Below are 13,542 nucleotides of genomic sequence, written 5' to 3' on the forward strand. Positions count from 1 at the left end.
AAGCAATGAAAGTGTTCAGTAGTCTTCTGTTTCAGAGGAGGACTAGTACTAAGGTGTATTCTATGCAGAGACGTAGTGATGAATAAGAGAATTATATGCTTCTGGAAATTCACCAGGCATAGATCTTCATTAATGATTTATTGACTTCTGTAATGTTTGTGACCAGCACTTATTGGTTTTAATGGATTGGCGGCTGTAGTGACGGTGTCATGCTAGATGTTTAACAAATGTTCTAACTACCTTAGAATAGGATTATATGAGGGGCCTAGCGCATCCTGGTCCTTTTAGGGATGCCATCTTCTCAGCATGCTTGATAGTTTACTACATTATTCTCAAATATGTTTCCCCTCTTCTGGACATTCTTCTCTATTTCAAATTAGAAATGCAATGTCCCTACCTCTCTCTGACATCCTGGATTTTGTAAAATGCAGGTTTTGGAGGCCAGGGCAGGCTTCTACGAGAAGCCAATTGCGACATTGGATTTTGCATCTTTGTATCCATCAATCATGATGGCATATAATTTGTGTTACTGCACTCTGGTGAAATGCTTTCTCTACTACGTGAAAATTATCTTGAATTGCTTCTTGAATCTAGAGTTGAATTTATTAGCTCTTTGGGCATGATAGTATCATCAAAGAAGCATGTGTTTTTGAATCTGTTTAATCTCTTCGATGAAGGTAACACCCGAAGATGTTCGCAAACTCAATCTTCCACCAGAATGCATTAGCAAAACTCCATCTGGAGAAACCTTTGTCAAATCAAACTTGCAGAAGGTTAAAACTTTTTATTGATGCAGTTTTTGGATGATATCTATAACGTACATGGGTGACAAGTTATTATTTTTTTCAGGGAATACTTCCAGAAATTCTCGAAGAACTGTTAACTGCTCGTAAAAGAGCTAAGGCGGATTTAAAGGTGTTCATTTATTTTCCCTGTGTTAGTTCTTTATAATATATCTATGTTTTGCTGGCATTCATTGATATTAATTGGTTGATTCATCTTGTTGTTGCTGCTGGGGGTGTAACTTCTGTGTTTCATTGTCTTAGCCACAATGGTCCAACTCAAATAGTCAAATCAAACTGATTTAAAGTTGAGTTTGATTCATAAATCCAGAGCCATTACGAAAGGCTCCGACAAGCCAGTGCAGACTATCCTTGCTAAATTTCTCTTCCTCTGACAGTATTTTGAAGGGAAGAGATTCATATAAACAACAGAAAATTACCGCCAAGTATAGAAGTGCACTTAATTCCCATTAAGGATGAACTCAGTTTTTAATTACCTCCAAGTACAACCTCATGATAAAATTACCCTCTCACCTCCGCCTAGCAACTACTTCCGGCCGGCAAACACCTCCGTCGGGCAACTTTTTCCAGCCGACGATTTTTCCGGCGACCACAAAAGTTAGTGAAATTCATTAACTTTGAGCCCGTGAATTTCACTAGCTTTTGAACTCGTAAATTTCACTAACTTTGAGCTCGTGAATTTCACAAGCTTTCGAACTCGTGAATTTCACTGGCTTTGAGCTCGTGAATTTCATTGATTCTGAAATTTCGAACTCATGAATATTATTAGCTTTGAGCTCGTGAATTTTATTAGCTTCGAGCTTGTGAATTTTACTGGATTGCAAAACACAACAATCACCTATTGAATTTCATTAGCTTCGACCAGTTCTTTAAGCAATGTTTGTTGTCGGAATTAACTCCGGCGGTGTCAGTAGACTTGGCACAACCAACCGACTTGTGTATCTGGCTACAAAATCTAACATAGAGAGAAAGGTGACCAAAGGAATCCAAACGGCGGTGCAAGATTCTATATCGCTAAATGTTGACGGAATCACATCTGGTTGGTGTTGAAAACTAGATGTGATCCGAGAGAGAGAGAGACGTGCACTGCCCGTTAGTCGCGCCTCCGATGGTGAGTTTCGGGCGGCGGAGAGCGAAGAGGAGTTTCTCACTGCCATTAGTCACGTCGTGCACTACGTTGGTGCCAGATGCTGAAGGACGGCGTTGTGAGGGTACTCTTGGTATAAATGGAAGCGCAATCCTTAGGGGTACATTTTCAGTGTTGGGCTGGAGTTGGGAGGGAAGCAGAGCTAATATTTAGTACCGGCCCGTAAATTCCCCTATAAACAAACATCATCAATGACAAATATGACATCAATAAGATCTTTCTCTGGATTAATTCCTTTCGGATTAAGATCGGTTTTTGTATTTATTCCTTTTTGTGATAAATAGAAGCTGTCACCTACACCATAGAAAGGAACCCTTCTTAAGTTACTGAGGAAAGAATGACCTTGTTTAGAGACAAATGCTAGATGCTTCAAGCTAGTAGACTTTAGAAAGGCCTTTTCCCATATTTGTGTTCTTCACTTCAATTCTAGTGGAAGTGGTGCATCTGTGCATCATTTTTCCAACTTGAGTTTTTGTTTTTCAAAGTAATATCTCTTCTTAGAATTCGATGCAATCAATGTGAAGAAGCTATGCTGGATTCAGAGGATGATGGTGAGGGCATTGGATTTTCAGTTGAGCTAGGCTGGGTTTTTTGATGTTACTCTGATGAGTTTATTTGCTTGAGCAGCGTGTTTGATTTTATGGTCCAAGTAATTACGAAGGGCTGGAAGCACAGACATAAGGAGCCACTTCTTGTCTCACTACTCTCGGATGCGGACATTTCTTGGACCTTTATTGTGCATATCTGAGCACTCTTTGACCTGTCCATATATTTAAGCAGTTCATAGTTCTTGGACACTAGTCATACCTATTTGACTTGAAGAGCAGAAAGTGGAGATTGCATGTTGTAAGATAAGATGCCATCCTGTCGATTAAATACCCTGCTGATAGATGCTTTGATACTCCACTATTTGCCGTCAAAATCAAACCAGTTGAACTACATATCAGTGCTTTCTTTTGGGCACGTCATTCATTTAGCTCAGGCTTCATGACGAGAGACCTGTTGGGCTGCATCTATCTAATTGATTGAGAAATCTGATTCCCGCCAGATTGTAGAAACCTTTCCATTTTCCAAATTTATCCAATTCATTCGTTCGTAGAGCTACTTACTTGATCGCAGACGTGTCTGGAACACCGCTACCAAAGGGACAAATTTGAAAGAACTTATTGTCAAACTCATTCAAATTTGAATGTCTTCTTTAAAGGATATCAGTGATGAAGATCTTCTATTTCTCCTGCATTCATTGATTGCGCACTCCTGTTCATTGCAAGTCCACTGAAGGAAAGATGGGTTATAAACTTGGTGAGCACGACGTGTTTTGTAGTATTACTAAGTGGTTTACACAAGAGTTTCATTGAATCTGTTTTGTTTCCATGTCCAACTTTATCTTGGTCCGAGTGTTCGATCGAGTGTATAGCTTATTAGGCTCGCGGGAACAAGCAATGCCGTCTTGTCTTCTGGTCTTGAATCATTTATTCGATCTGTCGACTAAGGGAGATTTCTCTTGTTTACGATTCCCGCAATATAGTGTCTTGATCGAACCTTGTGCATCTAGCCTTATTGTGCTTGGTTAAGGGAAAACTGTCTCTCGACCCTGAATAAAAAGTTCCTTTGTGTTTGGTTTGGAAGCTTCGGCTCATGGATGATCTGTCCTGAATTGTTTGCCTAGTTACTGATGTTTCTGTTTTTGCTTGTGACTGATAAAATTATTTTGTTCCCAGGAAGCAAAGGATCCTCTGGTCAAGGCTGTGCTAGATGGTCGCCAGCTGGCTTTAAAGGTAAAGCAAGTCACTGTTAATCGGTCATCTTTTTAAACATCTGTTATCTATCTACGCAGTTCGAATTGTATAATTAACGATTTGAATCATCGATCTGCATTGTACCATTCAAATACTCGGTCAGTAGTCCATTTGAACAGGTTGCATTAATAGTTGCAAATGGTTGTCAATTATTATTGAATCATAGAATCAAGTCGGTGATTTGTGAATCGGGGTTGGTTCGCATTAGAGTCACTAAATTTAGCTGTTGACCTTAGTCGTATTTTTTGTTGAATAAGGGTCCAAACAATCCTTTTTAAGGTGTTTAGGGCAGTTCTTTCTTTCTCTCTCCTTGTTTACTTAAAGACTCAATCCTAGAGCAAAACTTTTCTTTGGGTACTTCTAGAAGGTTAAAAAAAAACATTCTTTCTCTCTACAATACTATAGGCTTCAATATTCACTTTATCAAAGTGATTGTGCTGGCAGAAGGAATCTGATGACCCTCAATTGATACTTTTGAAGTGGTTTTTCTGTGAGTATAGTCGTAAAAAGAGAGAATAAAAAATCTCAGTTAGTTATTGTAGCTCAGAAATTAAGAGTTTGGATTCACTTGCTTTCTTTACAAAGAGTGGTCGATAAGAAAAATCTAAAAGGAAAAGAAGGCGGCAAAGTGGTCATCCTACAATGCTAACTTCTTTTCTTGAAAAGGTATGTTGTGCATTATCAGAAATCATAGCATATCCGATGAAGTGATATATGTCAATGGATGAAGGTGGGGCTCGTTTGTCACTTAGCATGGATGCAAGTGTCTTACCTTTGGACTACACAAAGCTTATTGAAAACAAGCTACTTCATTGATTTAGTTGAAGAGAAAGATATTAGATGATATATAGGGATGCATAACTGGATTGATAGATGTGTTATATTCTTAATGTGAATAAGAAATTATGACCGAATCTTTACAGTGCACGATCCAGAAAAAGGAAATTTCAATTCATGATTCGATCATGATTGGATAAAAAAATGCTATTTATTAATTTACCGACGGTTTGGTATTTTTACATTATTTATAAGCTGTTTTATTTGTTCTCAACATATTTGAGGTCATCACGTATCCACTGGTTTAAGCTCCATGCTGTCTGTTGCCTTACCAGATAAGTGCAAATTCTGTATACGGGTTCACAGGAGCTACTGTTGGTCAATTGCCATGTTTAGAGATCTCTTCTAGTGTTACAAGCTACGGTAATATATGTTCTTTGTATTTCTTCTTGTTAATACAGCCTGGAATGTCCCTAGAGATGGGGCTAAACAATTTGTAAGTGCTTCTATTGGAGTTTTGCTTCTGAATTACCTCTCCTGTAAAGGTCGTCAGATGATCGAGCATACAAAGAAACTTGTGGAAGAGAAGTTTACAACTCTGGGGGGATATGAACACAATGCTGAGGTTAATAATCTAAATTCTTTCGTTTTGTTTGTATAAAATTCATTGGACAGGACTGCTGCAACCACGAGACACCATTACACACTATTCCCAGTTCACACCATACATTGAATTATGGTGCTTTTTCTTTCTATGAAATTTATTCACTAGCTAAATAACAATCAGTTTGCTTTTCAATTTTTTTGTTTTAATTCTCTACACTTAGCTTGAAGCTAATTAACCCAGAGAAACAACAGAGAACTTCAAGGCAACAGATAAGCAAGGCCAAGTAAAGAAGAACTAGTTTATTTTTTATTTATTTTTTAAGGTTAATGTCACTTCCAAACAGTATTAGTATGTTGCATCGCGCTATGTGAAATCTACCTTTCTAGTGGTGCTACTACCCATCAGCTTTATAAAGTTTTAAGTTCTTGGTGTCTGTTCGATGGTCTTCCTGATATTCTAAATCAAGAATGCCAAAGATTTGATGATGGAGTAAAACTTGTTGACGTAGTTGAAGCGGCCAAAATTCTTTTGAATGCTTTTCTAAGAAGCACGGATACAGACACAGGACACAAATATAACACGACACTACCCTATGGATATGCTATTTTTCTAAAAGTAGGACACATGCACGTTGAGGATACATTGTCTATCACCACAAGTTTACGGCCACAGATTAAATGATAGATAAGGTGCAAGAATTTAAATCCTAAAAATAATTTGATAAAGGTGCCCTAAGTTTTGGCACATTGATTGACCCAGGACTCCAGAAATCGTTAAAAGAAAGCGCATGAACATGGCTAGGAAATGCTAAATCCTTTTCCTGATATTTCTTTAATGTATCTTTGTTATTTCCCTACACATTTTGAGTGAACTTTAAATATGTCCAACTTGTATAAGAAAGTGATGTCAAAATTCAAAATGTTGATTATTATACGTTAGAAAGTTTTAAAATTGTCGATTACACACCAATTTTTTTTTGTCATGGACAACTAAGAACAGCACGACATGTTGCAAAAAGAGCGTCAGACCCGTGTCAGCATTAATATTTTTACTGCTTAATTATATAGAAATGATAAAAGAGAATGTCAGACACGGACAGTTGTCCTTCTTTGAAGTGTCTGAACTTATTAGATGCTTGTCATGGTCAGGAAGGGGGTTCTCTCAAAATACGCAAATAAACATTTTTATGCTAATCATTGCTTTTGTACTTAACTTTATCAGACCTCTATTAGAGTTGACTAAATAACTACTTTGAGTGATTTGGAGTTATTTGGCTCAATTGGTAGTATTGCGTGGCAGAAGCTTGAAACGTGAATACGGAAGGGTCAGGTCTTTTATTGTTTCATATGTGGATCTAGATTTTCCTCTTGCAAAAACATATTTGTTTTCTTTGCTGAGTTCATTAGGATCCTTGTCTACATTGATTTATTGATCATCTTATCGCATACTTGACCTTTTTTTCTCCATATATGTATTAGTTTGATTGAGTGCATCCTTTCCCTGCAGTCAATAGTACATGCTCAGCTATTTTTGGAAATTTTAAAATTGGGGCTGTTTCTCCATGGGACCTTACTATCTTACTTATCAGGTTATATATGGAGATACAGATTCTGTAATGGTACAATTTGGTGTGCCTACAGTTGAAGCAGCAATGAACTTGGGGAGGGAAGCTGCTGACTACATTAGTGGGACTTTCACGAAAGTAAGTATATGGTTGAGTTCTTTTGTTAGATCGGATATTATCTTTCTCCCCGTACTAATGTCCATCTTAGTTCCCTCTTTACTGTCATGAAAGTCGTAGATTCTACCATTGGTTACGATATTAGGCCACGAGGAACTGATGCAGTTATGAGCATTTCAATTAGAAGACAATGTCGTTTTCGTATGCTATGGTAGTCCTTTCGCTCAATGTCTGAATTGCCAACTTGAAACCTTTAGCTCAATATATTTTTTGGGTGGCAATCGAGTATAAAAGAAAAAATTGTGGTCGGGAAGGGTCTAAACTTCATCAACTCGATATGTTGTATTTTTAATGTTTTCGGAATCACCGAAAATTTCATTGGGTGGAAGAACCCAATTTTTCACCCATTCATGAATTGATCTTCGTCGTTTGGATATGGTGTGGATTTAAATAATCTTTAATGTTGTCGCATTTTATTACAGCCGTATTGCTTGTAATAGATAACTTTTTTTGTTAGAATTGTGGCTCATATATTAAGTATGAAGAGATACTAAGGAGTTCTAGAAAGGAGGCTAGATGTCGGAGTGGAGCGTAGCGATGGCATCTGGCCCATCACCGATGATCTAGTGAAAGTAGACTGGGCCTTCGGCCTAGGCGTTCTGTAATTTACGCCCCTCGCGGTGTGGTACGGTATCGTACAAGGGTATTTTTGGGACACAGACCAAATACCAGGTTAGGGTTAGAATAGAGTAGGTATAAATACTCTATGTTGTAAACCCTATTTTGTACTGTGATAATAAGAACAGCATCCGCTCTCGCTCCCGTGGACGTACCTGGGATTGGGGAACCACGTATATCTCTGTGTTGATTTCTTTACTGTTTTATACTTGTAAATCGTGTGTGTGTGTGTGTCGATCCTAACACTTTTTGGGAAAATTCAACCCACATTCTATTCGGCTGTTTCGGAGCACTGCATTTAGAACACTCAGAGAGTCTTTCATTACTCTGAACTTCGATTTGGATTCCTGTATGCTGGCAAACCATTATTCTCATCCTGTTTTGAATTGGAAGCTGGCTCTGTGTGGCTTCTCAAAAAGTTAATTATTCTCCGATTAAGTTTATGTTTTCTCTTATAATGCAGTCAGGCACAGGGTTATATTATTAAAAAGGTTACATAATCCACAGAAGCCTGGCCACCTAATGAGATCTAGATTAATAGGATTTATTTAAATTATTCCACTTGTTACTTGTTCGAATATTTTTTTAAGATTAAATTATTTCATTTATTTAAATTACTTGTTCTAATTCATTCTCTTGTTTTGTTTGTGGAATTTTCCATCTTGCAACTTAAGAGAGCATTTGCACGACCTTGTGTGAATACTTTACACTCTAGTTATTGTACACTAAAATTGCGAACCCTCACTACCTTGTTTTTGGTTGTTTTCCCTGATTCTTTTGGTGGTATGTCTATTTTGAAGCCCATAAAACTGGAGTTTGAGAAGGTTTATTATCCATATCTACTTATTAGCAAGAAGCGATATGCTGGTCTTCTATGGACAAAATCGGACAAGTTTGACAAAATGGACACTAAAGGTGAGGAATAGAGTTTTTCAGCTGTCTAAGCTTCAATGTACTGTTGACCTAATCTTGTAATTTATTGACAGGTATTGAAACTGTCAGAAGGGACAACTGTCTGTTAGTCAAAAACCTGGTAACTGAATGCCTTCATAAAATACTAATAGACAGGGACATTCCCGGCGCTGTTCAGTTTGTCAAAAATACCATCTCAGATCTTCTTATGAATCGAATGGATTTGTCTCTATTGGTTATTACTAAGGTATGAAAAAGATTTTTGTAAGAAGTTTTCTCCTTTTCACCATATCATGTTTTGAAAGTGCTGGTTACACATGTTTCACACTTAACAATATTGTTACTATGCTGTACATTGCATTGACTACTTCAATTTAACAGGGTCTGACTAAAACAGGAGATGATTATGAAGTAAAGGCTGCACATGTTGAACTTGCTGAGAGGATGCGTAAGGTTGGTTTATTTCATCCCTCCATTAACTGGAAAATGCACTCATATTACTTTCAAAGATTACTGTGCAATTGCATGTATGACATACTTCTCCATTATTGTTACACATGCTTGAAGTATGCTCAGTATGATGTTGGGCAGTTCAGATTTCGATGTCCATATGCCAATATGGAAGTCTTTTCCCAATTTTTCCTAGTGCAAGGAGAGCTTTGGTTTGCTCCTTTTTTTTTTTTTTTTGCTGTGTCTGGCCTCAAAATGAAAAGGTCACACTCTTCAGCTTCAGTTAGTTTTTTAATTTTTAATGCTACCATATTCAGCGTTTTTTGTTCATAGAACAAGATTAACTCGCTATATTACGGGAGCTGTTTAGTTAAATCAAAACTTGAAATGGTACCATGATTGAGGACTAAATATACTTATTTTAGCTTGTCCTTTCTCCTTGTTGCAATATGGTGACATGATATGCTTTTTGTTTTTGTTTGCACTGACAGTATGGTTATCTCGCTTAGGCGACTCAAGCCATCATCATTTAGTCGGGTTTTGAAGCTTCCTTGTTCTATCAGTATGTTGCAAATGAAGCCAAAGGGTCACAAGACTCACAACCTTTGTACAAATGCCATGCAAATTCAGAAAAGCTCAATCCAAAAATTATCTATCCTATAAATTATAATATCCAACAAGAACATGAAAGGTTCACAAAAAATCTACTACAACATATCAATATCATTCAAAGGACACCTTTTGAGTTTTTGATCCTCCCAACCTGCATCTTCAAATGTATTCTATTCCGTTCTTTCCATAAGCACCACATGATATGCAAAGGCGCCACCTCGCAGTTATTTTGTTCCTTTTCACCGTGCATCACCCCAAACATCACCTACTGGATTTTAGAATATTGCCTAAAAGTAAACTCCATAGCTTAGTAGCAAGATCCTTCTAAAATGGGTGCACTCCCTAGACTGGAGCTCAAATCGGCACTCCCAACATGGGAGCTAATTGGGCCGTTAAGGCAGTTATTCTCTTACGCCTAAGGAAGTTATGTCATTGTGGAAATAATAATATGAGAATCATATTAGTCAAGAAGTTTTGCAAATTGAGAATATATAACTTCCAATAATTACACTTTAAGATTGGAAAAATTTTCAGTATCACGTTTCCTTTAATGGTTAAGTATTTAAAGATATTTTATATACATATTTTTATATAATCTATATACGCTCCTTAGGCGCTCCCAACCGTAGGAGGTTGTAGGTGTCTCCACTCCCCCGCACCCCCTCCCGCTTCCGCTTTGTGCTACTAAGCTCCATAGTCCATAGCTTCCTACTTTATTACAGTGGATCAAATTCTCATTGGCCAACGCCTCTCTTTAGCTACAGTTAGACTAGAGTGTCCAAATGAAAAAGGCCTCCTTGATTTGTTGGCAGTCTAATTTCTGAACTACTTTGGAGGGAAATGATTCCTTGCCCTTCAAATACTCAAATAATGATAGGCCGAGATATGGGAAAGGATATTAGTTCCCTTAGTTGTGCTTGACATGTGTCGGGCTAATACATACCTAAAATACGGGGCAGTTCCGGGAACCCCTAAAAAAACCTCTAAAAAAACCCCCAAAGTTCCCGATTGAATTTTGATGATATGAGCCGTTCAATGTGATCAGAACGTTTTTTTAAGGGTACCCGCGAGAAATCGGCAAAAAAAGTGATCAAGAAGGGCTTCATCCGAACAGTTTTTGTTTGCATTTTATTGAACGGTTTAATAAAAAACTGCACAAATCAAGCCCTTCCCGGTGTTTTTTTTTTTGCCGATTTCTCGCGGGTTTCCTTAAAATCACGTTCTGAACACATTAAGCGGCTGGGATCATCGAAATTCGATCAGGAAAGGGGAGGTGCGGACGGGAAGAGGTGTGGATAGGAACCGGACTCTGTGTGTGTCTGTGTGTGTGTGTGTGTGTATATATATATTCATTAAACTTTTACTCTTGCCGTCCCCATTTAAAGGTCCCTTTTGCGGATTCCAACCAAATAAGGGGACAATCATTGCATTTTTGAACACTTATTTTTCACTAAACACCGTTCAATCATTTTCTTTTCTTACTTTGTAAGTAGTACAAATTTAAAAATGAAAGGGTAAAAGAGGAAATTCATTAACTATTGCCTATCTAGTTTTGAAATGGGACAATCTTTTTGGGACGACAAAAAGTGCTAACTGGGACCGGTAAGGAGGGAGTAATTTTTTCTTGGATAAGTTAGGGATACGACAGGTCACGTGCGTCCAAGTCACATCTTAGGATACTAACGGACATTTCTTGTTTATCTGCATGTTCACAATTAGGCTGTAAAGTCAGTTGTCGTAATATTGATAAGGGTTTGTGAGTTACTCTTTGTTGATTTAGTTTTGCCTTGTTATTCAGTTGCTCTATGTAAACATAGTTTTGTACTTTTCACATTGAAAAGGATGTTCGAGTTTGTTATAAACCTATACCCTTAAATGAAAGGGGATGATTTTCACTGACAACCTGTTTTTTTTTTAATTAGAGTACACTTCTTTTTTATCTTCATCAGGCAAAGTTAGAAATATGCTGTTTGTTTCATAAGAATCATAACCTAATTTATTTTTGCATCAATGTCTCAACTCCGTAGATGGGCATTTTTGTAACATTGCCTATTGAAGATACACAAGTAATTTATTCAGAAAGAAGTGGAGTGTGAAAATTGTTCCTAAGAAAAAGTGTATATTTCCTCACATCCCCCCCCCCCCCTCACGCACGTGTAAAATTTAATCATTAGGTCGGTGGCGAGGTTCGAACACAGAATCTATTGCCTGCTTGGATACCATGTTAGATTGTGAGCCACCAATTCATCTAAAAGCTTAAGCTTGTTGAGAGAGAGGCAATTTTATTATTTATATCTCTACAGTTTCCATTCCATCTCGAAGTTAGAAACAATATATTAGTCCGCCCAAGTTCCTTGTTAGCCACAATGCCATAAAGTTCCAGGAATGCCCTGATAAAGTAGCAGCTCAAGCCAAACATCATGCCAAATGAGAATTATTCAATCCTCACCTAAAGCAAACCTCAAACCTCATATTTCTGAAAAAATATGACCAATCTCTCCAAATCCTTTTCCTGTTCTTGGAACTTCAGCGTGAACAGTTGGTCGCGTACTTCAGCGCGAATATAGAAAATGACGCGCTTCCATCATCTTCGATGGGAGTGTACATCTATGGAGTTCACTCAGTAGATTTTCAATAGTTGGTCAGACATCTGTTGGCTTCCCCATCCTGCATTCCTGTTCCTGGAACTTTTTTCAACATCATTCCGAACTGCTGCAGCCTTGGATGATTGATCTCCAGAGGAAGACTCAAGTATACCAAAGCGAGAGAGATACTTTAAACTCCTTGTAGTCATCCAATCTTGCACATCGTTAACCTATTTATTGGGATAATAAGCTCACTTTTCTCCATGCTGACTTTCAGCGTGGACATTGCCTGGAAAAAGCAGATCCACAAGGTAGGTGCTCCTTTTCTTTCTGAAAACAAGTTAGTGTCCTGCACATAAAGGATAAGCGAGAGACCTCCATTGCTTACTCTCTTCTTATGCTCACCTCAAATTTGATGTTTGTTTATCATTGCATCACATGCTTCAGCATTCTGATTATGCAAAGCTGATTGTTGTGGTCAACAACATCATGTATAATCTAATTTGAATGTTTCACTTAACAGCGAGATGCTGCCACTGCTCCAAATGTTGGGGATCGAGTGCCTTATGTAATTATTAAAGCTGCAAAAGGTGCCAAGGTAATCTGTTTCCTAGTTTGTCTTTTGACAGTGTTAGTGCTTCGTGCTATTGGGTTGAACAGATTGATTATTTGATGACAACCAGGCTTACGAAAGGTCGGAGGATCCAATTTATGTGCTTGAAAATAACATACCTATAGACCCTCAATACTACCTGGAAAATCAAATTAGCAAGGTTAGTGATAGTATCTGATACTCGGCAACTGTGTTTAAGTTTAGTCTCATCAATAACATGCACTTGCAGCCCCTTTTGAGAATTTTTGAGCCCATTCTGAAGAATGCAAGTAAGGAACTTCTTCAAGGCAGTCACACAAGATCTATCTCCATCTCAACTCCTTCAAACAGTGGCATAATGAAATTTGCTAAGAAGCAACTTAGTTGCATTGGCTGCAAGGCTCTCATCAGGTAGACCTCAAATGTTATCCCGTAACGACTAACGAACAGAAAATGTTGTTCAAATTCCATGATCTTTTCATGTTTGTTTACTTTACGTTTCTATATCTTCCTAATGTTCTCTTGTATAGTTTTCATAATCCCTGTTTTTAGATTTCTGTGATCACAGGAAAGTAATTTGAACGGAGAAAGACTGCAGCTATGCATTTTCTTGAAATTGTTTTATCGGTGTTTACTTCGTGTCCATTGTCGGTGTCAGTGCTACTTAGTTTATATGAGTAATATGCTTCTAGTATAAGATACATATTAGTGATACATGTCGAGTTGTAGACATAGGGATTCATGTGTATATGTGAACCGTTGGAGATTGATAAATTACGTAGAACAAGCTAAAGTGTTGGTTGGATGCTATGGGCATCTTCCTATCTTTCATCCTTTCTCCTCGCAAAATGTTCTCTTTGCTGGAGTGGTCCAATTGAAACTACTTTGAAGTGTAGAGT

General features: G+C 37.7%; 1 protein-coding gene across 1 annotated transcript in view; it reads left to right on the forward strand.

The window, feature by feature from the left end:
- Positions 1–13,542, forward strand: part of LOC131303605 (DNA polymerase delta catalytic subunit) — a 29,881-nt gene that overhangs the window by 15,167 nt on the left and 1,172 nt on the right. The window contains exons 15-27 of the mRNA XM_058330553.1: positions 432–539; positions 678–773; positions 850–915; positions 3,672–3,728; positions 4,862–4,949; positions 5,072–5,151; positions 6,722–6,835; positions 8,293–8,407; positions 8,479–8,651; positions 8,786–8,857; positions 12,575–12,649; positions 12,735–12,824; positions 12,894–13,054. Coding sequence (XP_058186536.1) covers positions 432–539; positions 678–773; positions 850–915; positions 3,672–3,728; positions 4,862–4,949; positions 5,072–5,151; positions 6,722–6,835; positions 8,293–8,407; positions 8,479–8,651; positions 8,786–8,857; positions 12,575–12,649; positions 12,735–12,824; positions 12,894–13,054 — 1,295 coding nt within the window. The remainder of the gene's footprint in view (positions 1–431; positions 540–677; positions 774–849; positions 916–3,671; positions 3,729–4,861; positions 4,950–5,071; positions 5,152–6,721; positions 6,836–8,292; positions 8,408–8,478; positions 8,652–8,785; positions 8,858–12,574; positions 12,650–12,734; positions 12,825–12,893; positions 13,055–13,542) is intronic.

This window comes from Rhododendron vialii, chromosome 10a, assembly GCF_030253575.1.
Source record: "Rhododendron vialii isolate Sample 1 chromosome 10a, ASM3025357v1".
NCBI lineage: Eukaryota > Viridiplantae > Streptophyta > Magnoliopsida > Ericales > Ericaceae > Rhododendron > Rhododendron vialii.